This window comes from Sarcophilus harrisii, chromosome 3 (assembly GCF_902635505.1).
Source record: "Sarcophilus harrisii chromosome 3, mSarHar1.11, whole genome shotgun sequence".
NCBI classification, from domain to species: domain Eukaryota; kingdom Metazoa; phylum Chordata; class Mammalia; order Dasyuromorphia; family Dasyuridae; genus Sarcophilus; species Sarcophilus harrisii.
Genome location: NC_045428.1, coordinates 513,194,189 through 513,208,934, shown reverse-complemented (window position 1 = coordinate 513,208,934; position 14,746 = coordinate 513,194,189). Strand labels below are relative to the sequence as shown.

The window sequence follows — 14,746 nt, the reverse complement described above, 5'->3', positions numbered from 1 at the left end:
AGAATCCTGCACTGAGAAATTAGGAGTCCCAGGTCCGGCCCAATCTGTGCTCCTGGGCAAGTCTCTGTGGATTTCATTTTAAACAGAGGTTTTAGGTCAGTTCATAAAACTAAAGCTGGAAAGGGGTTGTGGATAGGACACAGGTTAAAGTTAGGAGGATCTGAGTTTAAATGTATCCTCAAATTTAACACTTACTTAACAAACACTAGCAGTGGGACCCTTGGCAAATTACTTAACCCCTGTTGCCTCACTAAAAAAATAAAAAAAAAATAAAGCTGGAACAGACCTTGGAGATCTTGTAGTTCATCTTTGTCATTGTACACATGAATAAAATGAATCTGGGAGGATAAGGGACTTAGTAACAAGTATCAGAGTCTAGCATTTAATCCGAACACCCTTTTCCTATGGCAATTATATATTTACTTACTTTTTTATGATTTATAAAGACATTCTTTCCAGCTCTTCCCTTCTTCCCCTAGCAGGTAATGAAAAAAAAATTTTTTTAAGCTGAACCTATAATTTCTTTGGTATTGGGAATTCCCAAGGAGGAACTTCTTTTTATTAGTGTAAATTGGTACCTGCTGTGTAAATTAATAATGAGGGTTTTCTGGAGGCACTCACATAGGTCATATTGTGTGTGTGTGTATATATGTTTGTGTATGAAGTAGGATTTGAATCCGGGTTTTCCCAACTACAAAATGAGCCCTTTCCCGACGGTGCCATAGTCTGCTTAGGTGGATCAATGAATAGAGGCTTCAAGTCAGAAGGACCTGAGTTTGAATGCCGCCTTAAACCTTTACTAGCTAGTTGATTCTGGATAAATCATTTACTTTCCTCACTCCCAGAGTTGTTGTAAGGATCAAATGAGTTAACAATTAAAACCACTTTACAGACCTTAAAATGCTATATAATTGCTGGTTATTATTATGGTTATTGTTATTATACTTTTGTAGATGAGGAAGTGTGTTTTGAATCCAGAGTTCATATGAAAGTCTCCTGATTCCCAGGCCTGATAGCTACCTCTCAGTTTGAAAGATCACAGGCCAGGATTTCTTTTTTTTTTTTTTTTTTTTACTGAAGCTTTTAATTTTCAAAACATATGCAAGGATGATTTTTCACCATTGACCTTTGCAAAACGTTGTGTCCCAATTTCCCCTTTCCTCACCTCCTCCCCTAGATGCCAAGTAATCCAATATTTGTTAAACATGGAGAAAATATATGTTAAATCTAATATATGCATACATATTTATACAATTATCTTGCTGCACAGGAAAAATCAGATCAAAAAGGGAAAGAAAATGAGAAAGAAAATAAAATTCAAACGAACAGCAATAAAAAAAAAATGAAAATGCTATGTTGTGAACCACACTCAGTTCCCACAGTCCTGTCTCTAGGTGTAAATGGCTCTCTTTATCACAGGATCTTTGAAACCGCAGGCCAGGCTTTCTTTTCAGCTACATCAGATTGCTGAGGATGAATGAAATCTTGTCTAGGAGTTAAGTGCATTGTACCAAAATTGAGGAAGCCTGGATTTCTAGTCACCAACTCCCTGTGATCTTGAAGTCACTTTCCCTCCCAGTGCCTCAGTTTCCTTATCTGCTAACTAAGAAAGTTGGATTAAATGGTTTGGGATGTTCCTTCCAGATCTAATATTTTCTGATTTGAGTTAAGACTGGCATTAGCCATTTTGACAGATCCTGGGAAGCAGGAAAAAAAATGGTTCCTGGGGACAGGGATGGGATTCTATTTCAACACTTGGTTTTTTTTTACCAACTGGGAAATGAAGCAAAGATATAGTCTATGACATTATGACTAATATACAATAATTGGTTCAGAAGTAAATCAGCCACGCAAAGTAGATGTACCATGGTTTTCTCACTCATCCAAGTACATTTCTAAATAAGTAAACTATTAATTATTACTATCACTAAATAAGTAAACTGTTATTACTATTACTAAGTAAGTAAATTAAATAAACTCAACTATAATTAAGTACACAATATGAGTAGTTTGAGCTTAAAATGATTATTTTAATTAAATTTAGTTAAGATGTTATTTAATTAAATATTATTTTTTTAATAATGAAAATTGGTACGGCCAGTTCTCCATGGACATTTTGATAAATGGACAAGGATATGGTAATAGTTAAAATAACTAATATTTATATTGTATTAACTTAGTGCCCAGGCACTTATTCAGTACTTTATAATTATTTTCTCATTTGATTCTCACAATAATCCTGGGAGGGAGGTGCCATTATTATCCTCATTTTACAGTTAGGAATCTATGGTAAATAGAAATTAAATGATTTGCCCAGAGTTACATAGCTAGTAAGTGTAGGTTTGGGGGTGAATTTGAATTTAGGTCTTATGTCACTGATTCCATATGAACTTCAGTAGATCCCTGTTATTTTTTGGGCCAAATCTAAATATCTTTGTTGGTTTTTAAAAACCCTTTATAATCTGATTCCAATCTGACTTTCCAGATTTAATCCTCCCCTCCACAAATTCTACTGACTTTCTTACCAGTATGATATATATCACACACAATATTACATCTCCCATCTCCATGCTTTTGCAAAGTCTGTGCCTTAACCTGGAAGACACTTCTTTACCTTCACTTTTTAGACTCCTTAGTTTTTCCTTCAGTATCAAGTGGGGAACATTCAGCCCACAGGCTGTATAAGGCTGGCAAAATCATTTGCTAAGGCAATTGCAGGCAATGATGAGCTGAAAGCTAGATACAATAATCTCTTTTTTTTGTTGTTTTTAAAATATGTATTTTTTGGCACAGAAAATCTGAAAAATGTCAAAAGGATTTAATAGTTAACTAAACCCAATCCAATGCTCAATCCTCCTCCTTTCAATTTCTGGGTCTTCTTCCCGGTCTTCCTCTTTCACAAAACAAACATTTAAACACAGCTATGATGTGTTACCCTCCCAATATTCTCATCTCCAGGGCAAAAATTTCTTATTTTCCTCATTTTTTTCTTTTTTTTAAGAGTGAAAATGCTATATTGTGGTTCAGAATCAGTTCCCACAGTTCTCTCTCTGGGTGGGAGGATAGCTCTCTTCATTATAAGATCATTGGAATTAGTCTGAATCTAGATACAATAATCTCTCTACACTGATAATTTTGTATGGCCTGTGAATGATGTTATAAATATCCAAATGATTTTTGGCAGAAAAATGATTCCTCATCTCTGCTTACATGAAATCTTTAATGGTTCCCCAGCTCCCTTGCCAGTTTCTACTGCTTCCCTCATCCTCCCAAATTTGTATTTAATATGGCCTCTTATTATAACCATCAGTCTCTTGCACTTGGTAGGCATTTGTTAATTTGTTCAGTTAAATTAATTCTTATTCCTATTAAAGTCATCATCTAGCTCTCTCTGGTTTTTCCAGGATAAATCTGAATAATTCACTCCCCCAATGATTATATTTATTTTATTTGAATTTAAACCTTCCATTGTGATTTAGAAAGTTTACAAGCCATTTGAGAGGTTGTATGATGTTGGACAAGTATTACAGCCTTCTTTTGTACTGCTTTGAGCTAAGAATGGTTTTTATATTTTTAGGGTGATTTAAATGTTTTTATTTATGCAAAAAATCAGTTTTCTACACTGCTCACATCTTGAAAATTATGGTTTTTAATATAGACATTTGGGAAGTTTTTTATTTTGGGTTTTTTTTTAACTTTTAAGTAAAGTTTTACTGTATTTGAAAATGTAAAGTCCACTTTTGGCTCACAGGCCACGAAGGCAGGCTAGATTTGCCTCAGAACCTTCTGCTTCAGGAGAAAGTCAGTAGGAGTAGGAAAATGAGCATGAGGTTTAGCATCAGAAGACATGGGTCTGAATTTTGCTTGTGCAAAATAATCTTTAACTCTTTAGCCGTATAATGAGAAGTGCAGCTTCTAGGAAATAAGAGGCCATAAACTACCTGCAAGCAGTGGATAGAGTGCAGGTCCTGGAGTCAGGGAGACCTCAGTTCAAATTTTGCCTCTGATGCTTACTAGCTTTATGACCCACCTAAGGTAAGTCACCTAATTCTATTTGCCTCAGTTTCCTCACCTGTAAAATAAGCTGGAGAAGGAAATGACCATTGGAAAATGGATGAGATTGTTCTTATTGGGTCAGATTAGAGCAGTTTGTGGAAGTTTCAAAGAGGCAAATCATGGAAGGAAAATGTTCCTACCAAGCAGCCCTGGGGGAATGGGCTGCTTTGGGCAGTAATGAGTTCTCCCTTATTCAGAGTTTTCAAGCAAGGGCTGCAGAACCACATGGTAAGTATGTGGCAGATGACATTTTTGTGGGTTGGATCCAATGGCTAGATCCAAGTCTGAATGCTGTGATTGTGACTCAGGTTCCTTATCTTTAAAATGAGAAGATTGACCCAAATGATTTCTGAGGTTCTGTCAACTTCTAAATCCTACAATAGGATCTCAAACATTATTAAATCCTGGATTATGCTTGTCATTTTTGTGTGTTACAGATTCAAGGAATTTGTTTCTTTAATGACCAGAGCTGTTTTCTTAACTGCTGTTCCCCATTACAATCCTTCTTTTTCCTGCCCTGGAAAAAGTTTCCACTCATTTATTCTTGCTGTCATGGGACTGTCAAGAACAGTTTGCTTCTTTTCAGGGAAACTCCTCATGTGAGAGTCACTGAGTAAGCAACTTTTCTTTCCTTCATCTAGGGAGATTTGGGAAGCTGTAGGACTTGGAATAACATTTTTGCAGCATTTTCTCGTCCTGTTGAGAGACAAAAATGGAGTAGCCTTGGCTGCAATGGAAAACTGTCTTCACACATTGGTTAAAATTGTGTTATTAATCTAATCAGCCTGTATTTTATCTAGTGGGAGGGAAAACCCTAGATTTTAATTTTCTATTACATAGACTGAAAAATGGGGTCCTAAATAAGGGGCGTGACTTCCCTGTTTTCCTTGGCCCAGGCTAGTATGGAGGATTGAGTTTAATCCTGGGCACACCATTTTACGAAAGACATTTACAGACTGGAACATGTCCAGAGGTGGGCTTCCAGTATGGCGAGGGGGACTTGAAATCAAGCAGTAGTTAGGGGTTTTAAACTGTGTGTCTTTGTTTATTGAGGTAGTGGTGGCAAGGATTGGTATCAGTACAATGAAAACCAAGCAGAATAACTGGTGGGAAATGAAGAATTGGCTGGAAATGCTGAGTCCTTTAAAGGGAGGCTTTGGGAAGAGATTTTAATACCATTCTCCAACGTCTAGTAGATAGTTGGTGACGTAGAATTGTAGTTTAGGAGAAGGGATAAAAGGCCAGTGTATAGATTAGGAAGTCACCTGGATGTCTGTTCAGGTGAGGCCTGACAGAGATTGGCCTCTGACTCAATGATTCAGGAGACCTCAAATTTTTTTTAATATAGGCATTTTTTGTCCTTTATTTTATGAAGGATAATGAATTCCTACTGTATAATTGTTGGCTACATTATAGTGTCTTAGTAGATATTCTAGGGGTGCTAAAATTTTTGTAACATGCTGTGCTATGTTACTAGTTTCAGCTGTTTTCCTCTTGCAATTATCTACATTGAACTCTTGAATTGAATCCTGAACCTCTTTAAGAATAACCTATCAGTAATTTTGAAAGCAGTGACCTGATCTTGTGTTGCTGCATAAGCTTGGAGACCCCATTTCTAAGCTTGCTTCCAGCTGTTATTATCCAAGGTGCTCTAGCCTAGGCTGTGACCAATGTCACTTTGTCATGCATTTTAAAAATAATAATAAATTATTTTTGCCTCAGTTTTGTAAAAAAACATAAACGAGATGGGTGGAATATATGATCCCTAAAGCCCCCTCTCATTTAAACAATTTGATTCTGTGATTTTCATTTAATTCTGGCATCTGATTTTTTTGTCGAAATGGTTCCTGAATGTTGTTGAAAATATCCTGTTAAGTAGCTTTTTGCCTCTAATCTCAACCCTATTACTACCCTTTCTAAGTCATTATACCTGCCAAAATCATTTTACACATTTGAGCATGCCAGTTTCCCTGCTAAAAAAAATCTTTAGTAGCTCCTTGTTCCCCAGATTAGATTCCTTGCCTGGTATCTGGGGCTCTCCACATTCTACCTCGAATCCATTTTTCTAGCCTTATTTTTACTCCTTTCCTTTCTTAACCAATTTGGGTATGGAATTTAGAGACCTGGGAAAACAGATTCTCATTCTGTTCTTCTTTACTTCCATGTATTCTCATAGGCTTTTTTGAGGAACACTTTCCTTCTTCTCTCAGCATATTAGAATTCTTGTCAAGTCTCAGGTGCTTCATCCTTCATGAAGCCTTTACTGATCCCTCTAGGTGATCGTAATTTTTCCTCTATCACTTGGTTTGGATTCCTCCTTTGCATCTCTCACTTTTTACCTCTTAATTGTAAGTAACATTTATACAGTGCTTTAAAGTTTGCTAAATGCTTAGAAATACCTCATTTCATCCTAACAATAACTGTGAAGTAGGTGCTCTTGGTATCCCCTTTTTACAGATGAGGAAACTGAGGAAGACAGGATCATACAGCTCTCCTGTTTATTTTGTGTACATGTTTTATCCTTCTTGTTTGACTTTTAATTCTTTGAGGCAGGGACTTGCTTTTTCATTTTTATGTTTCTAGCCAAGTATTTTGTTTTTAATAAATGTTTGGCAAATTGAATTGAACTTTAGACACTTTCTTGATTCCCAAGCACTATTCTTGGTGTGAAAAGATCAGCTGATTATTTTTTAAGGAAACGAATGAAGAGACAGATGTGGGATGGATAAAATAATGTCAGCTCCCTCATGCCTTTAATGTACTAAATGGTCATTTTTCCTATAAATATAAGATTCCTGTAAAAAAAAAAAAAAGAACAACACTTTGAGCTGTATTTCTAGTAGTGATACTGATTTTCCTGCTCTGCTTTTGAGAGGTAGGTTATCAAGAATATAGCTTTGGCAGTACGACAGTATTCTACTTTGCACAAACCAACTGACTCAACTTTAGTCCACTGAACTAACCTGTCTGGGCATTCTGATTCTGGTGTTTGGCCCTTCAGCCAGAGACTTTCCAGTTAATCTTTAAATGATCAGGTGAGCAAAAAGCTCTCAGATTAATCTCATTTTCAAGAACCTACTTCCAACTTTGGGCAGCTGATTCTGTTTGGTTGAGTTTTTCCTCCCCTGAGTTTCATCAGTTGCATTGCCTTTTGTGACACATTTCTCTAAATTTACCTAAGGCCTTTCCTTGGACAAGTGCACCACCAAGGACTTGAAGTTTTTCCAGCATTTGTAGGACTGGAGGATGAAAGGATTCGGAGCTGAAAGAGACCTTAGAAATATTCTTGTTCTACTTACTCCTTTTACAAGTAGGAAACTGAGGCCCAGAGGTAAAGCAAGTTGGCCAAGGAGGACCTTGTTTTGAGAACCCAGGGGTAACCTCTGTGCCATGGCAAGGCCTTAGAGAACTTATTTATCCATAAATAAAAAGATTTATCCATCTTTGGCTGAAGAAGAGGATGAACTTGATATTTCAGGAGTATAGACCGACAGAAGATCTCATTTTATAATTTTTTGGATAAGGGGAAGGAAAAGCAATGTTCATTCACATCTTGGAGGTACTGCAGCCGAAAGGTCTACTCTCTTGATTGATGAGCCCCTAACCCAGACTGCCATTTCATTCAAGACCCTAGCTATGCCCGCCTCATTCCCAATGCATTTTTCTCTTATATTCTATTAATAGAAAAAACCCCAACCCATAAACAATATGCATATCTTCAAAAATATACAAGATAAATTTAAAGTCATTTTGGAGGACACTAGTAGCTAGAGAAGTGGGGGGGAGCTTCATAAGGAAGTATCATTTGAAGCATACAAAAAAAATACAAGATAAATTTAAAGTCATTTTGGAGGGCATTAGTGTAGCTGGAGAAGTGGGGGGAACCTCATAAAGAATTATCATTTGAAGCATACAAAAAAATATACAAGATAAATTTGAAGTCATTTTGGAGGGCATTAGTAGCTGGAGAAGTGGGGAGAACATCATAAAGAATTATCATTTGAAGTACATAAAAATATACAAGATAAATTTAAAGTCATTTTGGAGGATTTTGTAGAGTAGTTTGGAACTATGCTCAAAAAGTTATCAAACTGTGCATACCCTTTGATCCAGCAGTGTTACTACTGGGCTTATATCCCAAAGAGATTATAAAGAAGGGAAAGGGACCCTGTATGTGCACGAATGTTTGTGGCAGCCCTTTTTGTAGTGGGCTAGAAACTGGAAACTGAATGGATGCCCATCAGTTGGAGAATGGCTGAATAAATTGTGGTATATGAATATTATGGAATATTATTGTTCTGTAAGAAATGACCAACAGGATGATTTCAGAAAGGCCTGGAGAGACTTACATGCACTGATGCTGAGTGAAATGAGCAGGACCAGGAGATCATTATATACTTCAACAACAATACTATATGATGACCAGTTCTGATGGACCAGGCCATCCTCAGCAACGAGATCAACCAAATCATTTCCAGTGGAGCAGTAATGAACTGAACCAGCTATGCCCAGAGAAAGAACTCTGGGTGATGACTAAAAACCATTACATTGAACTCCCAATCCCTATATTTATGCCCACCTGCATTTTTGATTTCCTTCACAAGCTAATTGTACAATATTTCAGAGTCCGATTCTTTTTGTACAGCAAAATAACGGTTTGGTCATGTATACTTATTGTGTATCTAATTTATATTTTAATATATTAAACATCTACTGGTCATCCTGCCATCTGGGGGAGAGGGTGGGGGGTAAGAGGTGAAAAATTGGAACAAGAAGTTTGGCAATTGTTAATGCTGTAAAGTTACCCATGCATATAACCTGTAAATAAAAGGCTATTAAATTTAAAAAAAAAAGAAAAAAATGTTATTATTTGAAAAAGAAGCCAACTGCAAAACAAAAGTCATTTTGGTGGGCATTAGTAGCTGGAGAAGTGGGGGGAACCTCATAAAGAAGTATCATTTGAAGTACACAAAAAATATACAAGATAAATTTAAAGTCATTTTGGAGGGCATTAGTAGCTGGAGAAGTGGAGGGGAGCCTTATAAAGAAGTATCATTTGAAGTACACAAAAAAATATACAAGATAAATTTAAAGTCATTTTGGAGGGCATTAGTAGCTGGAGAAGAGGGGGGAACCTCATAAAGAAGTATCATTTGAAGTATACAAAAAATATACAAGATAAATTTAAAGTAATTTTGGAGGACACTAGTAGATGGAGAAGGGGGGGAACCTCATAAAGAAGTATCATTTGAAGTATACAAAAATATACAAGATAAATTTAAAGTCATTTTGGAGGACATTAGTAGCTGGAGAAGTGGGGAGAACCTCATAAAGAAGTATCATTTGAAGTATACAAAAAATATACAAGATAAATTTAAAGTCATTTTGGAGGGCATTAGTAGCTGGAGAATTGGGAGGAACCCCATAAAGAAGTGTCATTTGAAATATACAAAAATATACAAGATAAATTTAAAGTCATTTTGGAGGATACTAGTAGCTGGAAAAGTGGTGGGAAACACATAAAGAAGTGTCATTTGAAATATACAAAAATATACAAGATAAATTTAAAGTCATTTTGGAGGGCATTAGTAGCTGGGGAATTGGGAGAAAACCTCATATGGGAGTATTATTTGAAGTGAATCTTAAAGGAAGTAGGGATTCTGCTGGACAAAGAGGAGGAATCAGTACCTTCCAGGCAAAGGGGACCTCCAGTGTTAAGGCTTGGAGAACAGAGACAAAAAGATGTGTAGGAATAACCCTGAGCAGATGGATTTGCTTGTGATGTAGAATGTATAAAGGGAAATAATGTGTAATCAATCTCATAGAGTAAGTTGGATATAGAGACACTTGAGCCCCATTAAATTTCTATTCTTTCCTCTATAAAATGAACATACTACTCATTATCTGATAAATAGTCTATTATAAAGAACTACGCACAGCTTTTCAGCGTAATTGCTGGATTGAAGCTATCCTGAGCTGTAGAAACAAATGACCATATTAGCCATGCTTGGTAACTTAAGTTACATTTTGCCCCATAGGGTCCACCACCTCTGCTGAGATGTAATCAGCCTGCTTCTTTATCAGGTCCCTTTGATCACTGCAGTGATCAGAGATTAGATAACTCTCAGTGTAATTTGCTCAGTGTCTTATTTTCTAAATAAAAAGTTGTTGATATCTTGCTTTTACATTTTCTCTTCCCTCCTCCTAGAGAGTCATCCTTTATTGCAATGATTTTCTTTAAAAATGAAAAAAAGCAGGGAATTGATCAATACATAGGAAAAAATCTGACAGTATAGGAAATGTTCTGAACACATGGTTCTGAATACATAGGAAGAGAGGAGGTATTTTCTCATATCCCTTTTTTGGAGCCAGGCTTGTTCTTTATAATTTTGCCACTTTAACTTTCGGTTGTTTTGTGGTGATTCTCTCCATATACATTGTTATGGTATATATGATTGTTGACCTTTGTTCTGGAGAAGGACCAAAATGAAGTTACTAGGTTAGAGTAGAGTTACAGTGTGTCCAACCATGGCTGATCAGTCCAGTACAACCTTGGAATGCTCTGTCTTAGGTCGCACACAAATAGTCCCTATGAACATTTGGGGTGGATTCTCTTACTTTGCCCATCTCACATTTCTTTTGGACTAATTCAATTCTGCTTTGCTCCTAGAGCACAGCACCTTCTCTGATAAGGGCTCCTCATGCCGGGTGGTTCTTTGCCAAGGTCTCCAATGTCATACAATCAATTCTTGAGAAACCTTGAGAGTGTCTATAATAGGGTATTTATCAGAGAATGAGCAGCATCTTCATTTTATAGAGGGAAGGAATAGAGAATTAATGTGGTCTCCATATCCAACCTAATCTATATCCAGATTGATCACACATTACTTTTTGACTACCTTGTGCGTACTTTCCCTGTGTAAGTTCTCCATAAAATAGTCTTTTTGGCAAGAGTACATTGTATTCAACTGTAATTTCTTACGGCATAGTAATCGTTAATTATACTCATCATCCTCAGTTTGTTAAGTCTTTTTAAAGGATGGTATACACCCTTTTTTATAGTGATGTACAGTGCTACAAGAAAGTAGCCTTCTCATCCCATGATCTTGTTTCATACTGCTCACCTGGTGTTGCAAGTTGTTTTGAAAATCTAATTTTTCTCCCTCCATTCACTATTCTTTCTCGTGAAAAGCTAGGGGAGGCCGATTTGGAAGCTTGTCTCAGGTCAGAGCTCAGGTTAAAGATATAAATGAGGGAATAGAATAGCAAATACTTGATGTTTGTTGTACCTTCCTTCACCTAATATTGAAATTCTGCTTGTAGATTCCAGTAGAACATTTTAATTGTCTGGAAAATCAACTGCATAAATTTTTATTTCTAGTCCTTGCCAATAACTATTCTTCCCTGATCCTATTTACTTATATAGTATGTAGAAATTTACTTTTTTTCCAGAGTGCTAAAAGCTTGTCGAAGGAGAGGGAAAAAAATTCTTAAACATCATTTTTTTCCTTTGTCCATTAAACGTTGACTGTTATCTTTTTGTGTGCCCATTTTGGGGGTTTGTGGTTATAACCAACTGGGCTATTCTCTCAGGAAGAAGTTTAGGGATAAATGAATGAATCAATAAACAATCTTATATACTTAATGTTTATTTCTTGAATCCCACAAGGTAATACTCAACAGCTGCTGCCTTGAATTCAACTGAAACTATTGCTCTGCACCTGGACTAGAGGAAGAGGGAGAAAGACCATCATAAGATCGTGTAACTTGACCCTCAAGGAAAGCAGCATCTCATCGAGAACCTGTCCACGATAATATTGCGGCAAAGTCAACCTTCTCAAGTCTGGCAAATCAAAGCACTGAATAATTGAGGATTTAAAAAAAAAACTTTTAATGACTCTGGATACAGCTTAACGTTGTTCGTGACTTGAACATTTTGAACCTAGGTTTTTGTTTTTGTTTTTTACCAATTTTTAATCCAGTCTTTTCAAGATGATTGATTTAAGCTTCCTCACAGAGGAGGAGCAAGATGCCATCATGAAGGTCCTTCAGAGAGATGCTGAATTGAAAAGGGCAGAAGAAGAGAGAGTCAGGTAAGATTCTGATATCAAAGAGATCATATCATAAAGATGTTAATTCTGAGAGAAATTTTGCCTTATCTGACTGTAGGTGGTGATGCGGTACTTGAACAAATAATAAGAAATCTGAATTACTTAATGAGCCACAATTCCATGTTACTCCCTAAAAATAGTTTCATACTATGAATGAATGATTGAATAAAGAACCAAATCAGATTGTTTTCTTAAAAATGCCAGGGGAACCAATTTAAACTGGAATCTATATACTTTTTTTAAAAAACTATTGAATGGGCATAAAAACCTATGTCAATGAATTGAATTTATATTTATTTCACTGGGTCTGAATTCATGATAGGATTAAACTTTGTTAAACCTTTCTAAAATTCATCATATTGGTGTCTGTGGCAACAGTTATATTGCAGTATCAGTTTTTCTTGCAGGATAGAATTTATTTATTTATTGTCACTGCGAACAGTTTTCCTAGCCTAGTTGCTATTGTTATTACTTTTTTTTCCCACCTCTAGAGTATATAACCAGAGAACAACTTAAATGAATAGTATGAGATTACAGACTAGTAGAGCTAAGCTATAACTGGGGTGGAGTGCCAGGAGCTTTGCAATAAGACATTGAATTTCAATTGAATTTCTTAGCAATCTATAAAAAGTTACAAAGATTAATTAATTAAATGGGAACCAACCAGATAGTAGGCAAGGATGAATTATTTCTTTTTCTCCCCAGTTCCTCAGCTGAATGTGTACTGCATGTAGTTTCTCTTTAGGGTCTGGTACTTGCTCTTGATAAAAAATTTTCAGTGATTGTTTTGCCATATTTAGAGGTCAAATATTTCAGTCTTTTCAGTTTACAGACAGAAGGAAGCTTTCCACTATATTCTACTGTTTTCCAAGCTTAAGTCTGGCCATCATGAATTCCTATTTTTATGGAATCTTCAGGGGATACATAATGGCTGGCTTGTTTTCACCTATAGCTATATTATGTTACTAATATTATTTGTCAGCTTTGTCTAGGTGGCAGTTTTAGGGTGGCTGAATGGCTTAGTGGATAGAGTATGGGACTGAGTTCAATCCTGTCTAGACACTCAATAGTCGTGTAGATCCTGGATAAGTCATTTAATTTATCTCAATTGTTTGTTAAATGAGAATAGTAATAGATCTCACCCCCAAGGATTTTAATGGGTATCAAAAATGTTAATATTATGTTAAGGATTTTGCTAGTTAATATTATAACTTCGGGAGTATCCTGAGATGCAGCTTCCAGGAATACAACACTGCTATGTGCTCCTAAAGAACAATATTCAGTAGCTGAGGACACTGGCAGCTCTTTGGAAGCCAACTGCTGATCTCAGTAGGTGTTTCTCACATTGCAATCTTAAATGGAAGTCTTAGAGAGGCAATCAAAATCAAGATTTCAGAGTCCCAAGGGCTAACTAGGGGATGCAGTGGATAGAGCACCAGCCCTGAAATCAGGAGGACCTGAGTTCAAATCTGGTCTCAGACATTTAACACCTCCTAACTGTGTGACCCTGGGCAAGTCACTTAACTCTAATTGCCTCAGCAAAATAAAAAAAAAATTCAAAGCCCCAGCAAATTATTGAAGTGGTTAGGCGTGGGAGATGTGAATAGAGTGAGCCAATCTCTTTGTGAATAAAAAATCTTGCAAACTGTAAAGCACTATATCAATAATGTGGTTATTCTAAATCATAAAATCTTAATGGTGTTTTTTGTGTCATGGACCCTTTTAAGTAGGGTCTCTTCAGAATAATATTTATTGCCTACATTCAAAATTGAAGAAGATGACAAATTTCAGTTAGAGGTTAGTGAAAAATAAAAATGTAATTTTTTTCCATTGAAGATCCCCTAAAATCTAATCATAGACACTAAGTTAAGAACCTTTGTTAAATAGTGAGTAAGAGAGTTATAAAATTATATAAGATTTATATAGAGCTTACTATGTGCCAGGCACCATGCTAAATATTTTACAATGAATTATAATAACAATAATAGCTAACATTTAAATATGTGTCGGGCACTGTGCTAAGTGTGTACCCTAGCAAGTAAGTGCTGGTTATTACTCCCATTTTACAGATGAGGAAACTGAACCCTTGTTAAAAAAGGGCAAGACAGTAATAATAAGTAAGATTTATGTGGAGCTTACAATGTGCCAGACACTGTGCTAAATATTTCACAGTGAATTATAGTAAGAATAATAATAGCTAATATTTAAATAGTGCTTACTGTGTGCCAGACACTGTGCTAAGCACTTTACCCTAGGAGGTAGGTGCTGCTATTACCCCCATTTTACAGATGAGGAAACTGAGGTAAAAAGTTGTCCAAGGTCATACAGTTAGAATGTGTCTAAGCTCAAATTTGAATTTAGGTCTTCCTGAAGTTATTTGAAAGTGAACATTAGGGAAACTTTTAAAAGGGACTGGGAAGTCATAAAATATGTAGTTTGAAAGAGGGTGTAAGTATGTGTACGTATGTGTACATAGAAATATAATCCTCCCTGATTTACAGTAGTGGGGAAGTTATAGATTTTCTGTTTATAAATTTTGAGTTATTGTGTTAGTCTGTTTTCCTGTCTTTGCCAGCGGG

General features: G+C 36.1%; 1 protein-coding gene across 10 annotated transcripts in view; it reads left to right on the top strand.

Moving 5' to 3' along the window:
- Window positions 1-14,746, top strand: part of SYTL2 (synaptotagmin like 2) — a 141,998-nt gene that overhangs the window by 33,944 nt on the left and 93,308 nt on the right. For all 10 annotated transcript variants that reach the window (XM_031961866.1, XM_031961863.1, XM_031961864.1 and 7 more), the window contains exon 2: window positions 11,726-12,149. In XM_031961866.1, coding sequence (XP_031817726.1) covers window positions 12,049-12,149 — 101 coding nt within the window. In that variant the 5' untranslated portion in view covers window positions 11,726-12,048. The remainder of the gene's footprint in view (window positions 1-11,725; window positions 12,150-14,746) is intronic.